Source organism: Sturnus vulgaris, chromosome 4 (assembly GCF_052056855.1).
Source record: "Sturnus vulgaris isolate bStuVul1 chromosome 4, bStuVul1.hap1, whole genome shotgun sequence".
Classification (NCBI taxonomy): domain Eukaryota; kingdom Metazoa; phylum Chordata; class Aves; order Passeriformes; family Sturnidae; genus Sturnus; species Sturnus vulgaris.
Genome location: NC_142246.1, coordinates 1,977,235 through 1,984,581, shown reverse-complemented (window position 1 = coordinate 1,984,581; position 7,347 = coordinate 1,977,235). Strand labels below are relative to the sequence as shown.

General features: G+C 60.7%; 1 protein-coding gene across 1 annotated transcript; it reads right to left on the bottom strand.

The window, feature by feature from the left end:
- Positions 1 to 1,525: 1,525 nt before the first annotated feature.
- On the bottom strand, positions 1,526 to 7,298 carry HTRA2 (HtrA serine peptidase 2). Its single transcript, XM_014876162.2, has 8 exons — positions 6,726 to 7,298; positions 5,704 to 5,908; positions 5,427 to 5,621; positions 5,264 to 5,296; positions 4,783 to 4,891; positions 4,315 to 4,384; positions 2,113 to 2,208; positions 1,526 to 1,869 (listed from the first exon to the last, which is right to left on the bottom strand). Exons 1-8 carry the CDS (start codon positions 7,085 to 7,087, stop codon positions 1,704 to 1,706), a joined length of 1,236 nt encoding a protein of 411 aa, XP_014731648.2. The 5' UTR covers positions 7,088 to 7,298; the 3' UTR covers positions 1,526 to 1,703.
- Positions 7,299 to 7,347: the final 49 nt, after the last annotated feature.

Here is a 7,347-nt window from a genome sequence, read left to right as displayed (position 1 = left end):
GGAGCCTGTCAGGAGCAGGTGGCATGGTTCGTGCTGCAGGGCTGGTCACCACACTCTGGCACAGTGTGGGAGCATCCCCTGACCCCTGCAATATCTCATCCATACCAGACCCCAGCACTCTCCTCAGCCAGGGCTGGTCCTCTGGGGAAGGTGGGAGAAGGAACCACCTCAGGTGGGTGAGAGGAAGGGACAGCAGCCCCACAGCACTGTGTCGGGGGGAACTGAGGAGCAGGGATGTGGTAAGAAGTTGGATCCCCCTCACCAGATCCAGGGCGAATGTCATCGAGCAGAAATCCCATCCTGGGGCTGTGACCCTTGAGGATTGGGGTCCACAGGACTGTGACCCACAAGAACTGAGGTCTCACAGCAGAGAGGAGCTGCCTAATTCATGTGGGAGCAAAGCCCAGCAGGGCCTGGGGCCAAGACACTGGGCAGGAACACTCGGATGTGACCCGAGGGCCGAGGGAGGCACAGCCCAGCTCTCACCCTTCAGCTGGGTGCTCTGACCCCACCAGCCCCTTTTCCATTCCGGGGACCCCCCAGGCACTGCCCCCAGCCTGGGAGGAGGAGGAGGAAGGCCTTGGCTCGATCCTGGAACGCTCTGCGGTCAGCACAGCCGGAGCAGCTATGCCAGACACGCCGCGATTTCCCCCGAGCCGGCGGCGCTGGCCGGGGCAGCAAATTCCTCCGGCGAGGCCGGGGCTGCTGAAAGGAGGCCTGTTCTCAGGGCAGGGCCGCCCCTCGCCACAGCACCCCTGAGGAACTGTGCTCCTTTCACGTCCCAAAAGCAACAGGCCGGGGCTGGGGAGCGCCGTCACGGGCAGGGCCTGGCCCGACAGCCGCATTCCTCCGGGCTGCCCTCGCTGAGCCGCTGCTCCCGCTCCAGCGGCTCTTCCAGGAAGGCGAGGAACAGCCAGAGCTGCTCGCTCCTTCCCCGAAGGCCCTCGGCCTCCAGCTGTCCCCAGGGGCCGGGTGTGTGTGGGAGCAGAGCTCCAGCACTGACAGCAAGCTGGGGGCGGGACAGGCAAGAGCCCGGCTGCGGCTCCCGTCCTCAGCCTTCCTGGACATCAGGGCCAGGAGATGCTGCCCCGGCCATCACAGCATTGACACCAATTTCATCACGGCCTGGAAAGCTGCTGCATGGGAGGGGATGTGGACACAAGGCTTGGAGCAGTCACAGAGCTCCCAGCAGAAGGGATGTGAGCAGATGGCCATGGCACACCAGCACTGCTGCACTCCAGAGAGGTAATGCCGGTCCCAGACCCGCTCTGGGGCCACTCTCACCCACAGAGGGGCCACACAATCCATGGCTCAGCAGCTGCCTGCCAAGTACAGTCAGATCCCAGCCCAGGTGGGTACCAAACAGGTGGCAGGACACCATGAACACTGATAAGGTCCCTGGAGGCACAGCAAGTTCCCCCTCAGCTGCAGGGTCTCATGTACCAGGAGGAGCAGGGTCCCACACAGCCCAGCCTTCACCAGGCAACTGCTGCTGCCATGGGAAGGAGGCGACCTGGCCTTGGGGGCCGCTAGAAAAGTGCTTTATTGGAGTACAGAGGGGAACGGCTGCAGCACAAGTCACCCACACACAGGCCCCTCTCCTGGCCCCTTCCAGCCCTACACGAGCTCTCCGTCTCTGCCTGGCCAGCACGGACACATCTCAGTCCTGCCCTCAGCTCTGGGTCAGCGCCGGGTGGTCTCTGCTACTCGGTGACCTCGGGGACGACGCTCACGAGCAGGGTGTCGTAGCCACGCCTCACCAGCAGGGCCAGGCTCTGCTGCGTCCGCACCGCCTCGTACACATCCTCAGCACGCCGTGACACTGTCCCGTTGATCTCCAGCACCACATCCCCAGCCTTCAGCCCTGCCCTGCAGGGAGAACATGGATGAAGCAGACAAAAGGTGAGGGAGACACTCAGCATCATCATCCTACAAGAGCAGCAGGAGCTGTGGCACAGTAGAGCTGCACTGGTAGTTGGCCAGCAAGACACCCAGCCTGGGAAAAGGTCACCAGGTGGTTTCTGCTGCAAAGCCCAAGCCCTGCTGCTCTGGAGCAAAACACATCCCCCAGCTGCTCCCTCACACACTCCTGAGGCACAGGGCAGCACTTACTGGTGTGCTGGGGAGCCGATGATCACCTTGTGGATCAGCACGCCATAGGAGATGTCAGGAAATGTGGGGTCACGCAGCTTCAGCTCTGCCAGGATGCTGCAAAGTGAATATCGACATCAGGGATGGAGCTGGAGGCAGAGCAGGGCTCCCACTCCACTCCCTGCAGTGGCACAGGCTTAGAGACCAGGCACAGAACCTCCCCTCCTATGTCCCTGCACCCTGCTAAGCAGGAGCCACAGCTGCCAGCCCCAAACACTGTAATCCTCCTGTTAAAACAAGAAGATGAGTATCCCAAAGGCACCAGGGAGAGCTGGAAATCCGTGGAGCAGCTGGATCAGAGCTGTGGTGATGTACATCCCCATGTCACATGAGCCTTCCCGGGGTCAGACCCGCCCCTCCCCTGCTGCAGTTTCACTTCTCTGCCCTAAGCGGGCAGGACACACAACACAGGCTGTGCCCCTCTTCCTGCCAGACGTGTCAGCAGAGCTCTCCTCCTGAGTTTAGAGACTAAACAATCATAGTTTCTCCAACTTTCCCACAGATTTTAGGATTTCTTAACCAAATTTAAACTGCATATCTCACAGCTCCTCTTTGGACTCTCCCCAACTGCTCCTCACCCATCTTGAATGAAATCCAGAAGTGGATGCAACACTCCAGCTAGATCTCTCCAGAGTGACAGCATTTTTCCCTCAAACACTGCATCAGCTCCAATCCCTGCAGACCCACACACTCAGTCTCTGCCCAGCTCTGCTCCCGTCAGGTCCCTGCTCAGTCAGTCAGGGCTCCCCACAAGGCTGTGGTCCGTGCTGAACTCTATTGTGCTGTCCCACAGCCCAGTGCAAGCTGCCATCCCTTCCCAATTTCACACAGCAAAGGTGGGAAGAGGCCTCTCAAGTTCATCTCACCCGACCCCCAGCAGGCTCAGTCAGGGCAGGCTGCTCCTGGACTGTGTCCAGCTGGGTTTTGAGGATCTCCAGGCAATGTGTGCCAGGCTCTGAGCACCCTCCTCACAGCAAAAAAAGGGTTTTCTTATGGACTCTCATATGTCCCTGTGCTCACTGCCTCTTATCTGGTCTGGGCACCACAGACAGAACAGGGTCTGTGCCTGAGCCTGTGCCCAACACGGAGCTTCTCCTTCCTGTGCCAGGGAAAGGTTTCCAGATGGAAAGGTTCAGGGTGTTCAGGGCAGTCACCCGATTCCAAGGCGAGTAATCCCTTGCTGGGAGCCCTTCCTGCTGGGCACAAACAAGCCTGGCAGTCAGGTGGTTTCCCTGGACCAGCTCAGGGGCTGTGTGGAAGCTGGACCCGGGTCCCAGGAGCCGCGTCCGAGGAATTTCACGCTGCTTCCTGACTGACCGGGTCCCTGTAAGCCTGGCCAGGGAAGCAGGAGGAGGCTGGGCTGGGCTCCCACATCCCTCGGGTTCTGCCGGGTTCCAGCACCATCTGCTGGGCATTGGGGAACTCACCAGACCTTTAGGAGGGCAGAGCACAGCCCCAAAAGGTGTTTGCCCAGCATGGCACAACACCAGCCCCACGAGGCAGCTGAAGGTCCTTTAAATGTGGCTGCAAGAGCCAAAGAACCAGAGCAGGTGTTGTCCTTGAGAAGTGCTCGCAGAGGTGAGAGCACAGCTCCTGCTTGCTGACATGGGCACTTCCCAGAATTGTTTGGGTTGGAAAAGACTTTCAGGATCAAGTCCAACCACTCCCTCAGCTCTGCCAAGGCCACCACTGACCATGTCCCCAAGTGCCACATTCACACAGCTGTTAAATCCCCCCAAGGATGGGGACTCCACCATTGCCCTAGGCAGATGTGCCAAGGCTGGACAGTCCTTTCCAAGAAGGAATTTTCCCAATATCCAACCTCAACCTCCTGAGGCACAACCTGAGGCAGTTTCCTTGTCCTGTCCCTTGTTCCTGGGAGCAGAGCCTGACCCCCACCTGGCTCCACCCTCCTGTCAGGGACAGCACTTTTTATCTGCTCACAGAGTCTGCTACTATTGTAGAAACTTGCAAGTTCCCAATTTACCCCTGAGCCAGCCAGGAATCTAACCACAACACAAGCACAAAGAGATATGAGAGTGAAAGCTTAAGCAGTGGAGACAATCCTCCCCAAACCAGGCATCCTCAGTTAGTTGGGAAGATCCCATCACATCCCTGCCCCAACAGGACTGGTCTGCTGGCCCCTGAACTCAGGACAGGTACCTGGGAGTGAGGGTCAGCATCATCACCCCAATGTAGCGGCGCTTCGTCTCTGCATTGCCAAACCAAGAGCCTATGGGAGGAAAGGACATGGAATGTCACGGCTGGAAAACAGAGTTGTGCTCAGAACAATGCTGGGCTGAGCCCTTACAGCCCTCAGGGCAGGCAGCATCCAGAGCCATTCCAAATCCCCACAACAGCTCAGTCCAGTTCCCAGCACCAGCGGGAATATTCCAGGTGCTGCGTTTTGCACCGTGACTTGCCTGCCCTGGTTTGTCAGATTTCTGATAGAGAATTCCAGTGTCACAGGAGAACCAGACAGGGCAAGGCAGCAGCAGCAGTTTTCCTGTGGCACCAGATGAGACCCCCAAAGACTTCTGCTCTCCTTGCCGTTCTCAGGAAGAAGCTGTGGCAAAGTTTCCCTCCCTCATCCTCCTCCCCGAGCACCCGAGCAGGGAGGTCCCCACTCACTCTTGCGCTGCTCCTCCTTCTGCAGGAACTTCCGCAGCCGGTCGGAGGGGATGGCAAAGGAGATGCCTGATGTCACCTTCATGGTGTTCACACCAATCACCTCACCATCCTGCAGGGAAAGGGCACTGGGATACCCAGACTGGATCACTGTCGAGAGCAGGGGAACTACTGCACCAGCCAGGGGTCCCACCTGTGTGCCCACCCCTTCCCAGGCTGCTGTCCCAACATTGCTGAGGCAGGGCAGGACCCAGGGGATGAGTCCATACAGTTCCTGGCTCTGCCCTGCCCAGCCAGACCTCGTCTCCACCAGAGCCCCATCAGCTCCAGCTGCCTCAGATACTGCACAGGGTTTTCATGCCAGGCTTAGCCCTCCTCTCCCTCCAGGAAGCCTCTCAGCACCCACAAGCACTCCCACAGAGGGGCACGGAGCACACAGCATATCCCTGCCCCGGCCAGCAAGGGGACAAGCAGCAGGACTCACCAGGTTGACGAGAGGGCCCCCAGAGTTCCCAAACTGCAGCAGAGGAGAGAGAGTGTGAGCAGACCACGAGAGCCTCACCCTGAGGCCAATCCCAGGGTGACCAGCCAAACCCCCCATGCTCCATGTGAGCCCCTCCTCCCTCCCACGTCCCCACGCCCCTTACATCGATGGCAGCGTCGGTCTGGATGTACTCCATGTCGGTGGCAGCCAGGCCCAGCTCGCGGCTGCCGCGCTGCGCCGAGCTGACGATGCCCGAGGTGATGGTATTCTGCAGGGCAAAGGGGCTGCCCATGGCCACCACAAACTCCCCCTGCCTCACCTCGGCCGAGCGGCCCAGCGGCAGCGTGGGCAGCGGGTGCTGTGGGGAGCGAGACGGTCAGCGGGACAAAGCAGGACACAGGGGACGTCCCCACTTGCGTCCCCACAGCTGCGACACGCACCTTGGGCTTGATCTTGATGGTGGCAATGTCTGCCACCTGGTCCACGTCCTGCACCACGGCGTCGTACATCTCGCCGCTCGCCAGCTTCACCCGCACGCGCCGCCGGTTCGCCACCACGTGCGCGTTGGTGACGATCAGCCCATCCGGGGACACCAGGAAACCCGAACCATTGGAGATGGGCACCTCCCGGCCCAGGAAGGGGTGCCTGCAAGGAGGGCACGGGTCAGGAGGGGTGAAGGGACAGGGCTGGGAAGCAGAAGCAGCAGCAGCACAATGAGGGAATCTTTCCCTGTCCCAACAGTCTGCAGGGAATCTGCAGGAATGCAGCAGGAGTCCAGAGCTCATGCACAGACACAAAGGTATAATGCTATCAGGAATAGAGGCAAGCAGGAGCAGGAGGGGCTGTGACCTGTGCAGAACACAGGGAGCCCAACCTTGGAGCAAGTAACAAACATCTTAGAGGCCACAGAAACGTTTCCTGACAGCAGGAGCAGACTCACAACTCTAGGCCCTGGTCAATTATCTCAACCTCTGCTAGTAGTCAGGTGAAGTAAATGGAAAATCGGATAGACCAGCAAGGCCAAAGCCCAGCTGGTGGTGAAATATTGCCAGTGCAGGTCAGGAACCCAGAGAAGGAGCAGCACTAGATGATGCCTCCTTACACTGTGAGGCAGAGAAGGTGACACTGCACGCAGGTGACACCAAGCTGGAAGCAGCAGTCACCCAGCTGGAGGGCAGAGCTGCTGCACAGAGGCTTTCCGAGAGGCCGGAGGAACTGGATGGTGAGAACACTAATTAGAGAGCACAAAGGGAAATGCCAAGTGCTGCTCCCAGGCAGAGTAACGAGGCAGCCTGGAAGGCAACTTCACCAGACAGCCCCGGAGGACATGGAAGCGGCAGGGACGTGTGGCAGCCGCGTGTCAGTCCCTCCCGAGGCACTTGTGGAAGCCTTCCGGAGGTGCCGGGTCCATACTGCGCAAAGAGGAAGGAAATCCTTCCCGGAGACCTCCCGGTGCCGGTACCTGCCCACGATCTCCACGTAGACCAGCGCGGGCGCCGTTTTCTCCACCACGTCGGCGATGAAGTTGAAGGCGGCGCGGGGGGAGGTGGGCGGAGGGGTGGGCGGCGGGGCGGGCACGGCGGCGCTCAGCGGGGGCCGGCGGCGCTCCCGGGCCCACAGCAGCACCAGCGCCGCTGCCCCGGCGCCCACCGCCGCCGCCACCAGAGACCGGCCCCCGGCAGAGGGCGGCGGAGTATGGGAAGGAGGAGGAGGGGGAGGAGGCAGCGGCGGCTCAGCGGTCCCGGTCAGTGCTCGACACCAGCCTTGTACAGCTGGTGGCACCGGGATCCACCGGATCCGCACCTTCCGCGCCGCTGCCGCCATGCTGCCGAGGGGAAACCGCGCCCCGCCGGGGCGGAGCCGGGCTGCGGGGCACTAAGGGAGTTGTAGTGCTGAGGCGGGGTCTGCTCGAAGCTGTCCTCCACCGCGGAGCACGCCGGGAGCTGTAGTTCCGAGGTGGGACCTGCCAGAAGCGCGTTCTGCCGCGGGGTACGCCGGGAATTGTAGTCCCGCTGGGAACTAGGTTCCCGCCGTCAGCAGGATAACCAGCGCGGCAGCGGATCAGGGCAGCCCCATTGTCAGAG

Coding starts and splice junctions, on each gene's coding strand:
- HTRA2 (XM_014876162.2), bottom strand. CDS start 7,087: ATGGCGGCAGCGGCGCGGAAGGTGCGGATCCGGTGGATCCCGGTGCCA. Junction 4,385..4,782: donor GAAGGAGGAGCAGCGCAAGA/GTGAGTGGGGAC, acceptor TTCCTCCCATAG/GCTCTTGGTTTGGCAATGCA. Junction 2,209..4,314: donor ATGCTGACCCTCACTCCCAG/GTACCTGTCCTG, acceptor TTCACTTTGCAG/CATCCTGGCAGAGCTGAAGC.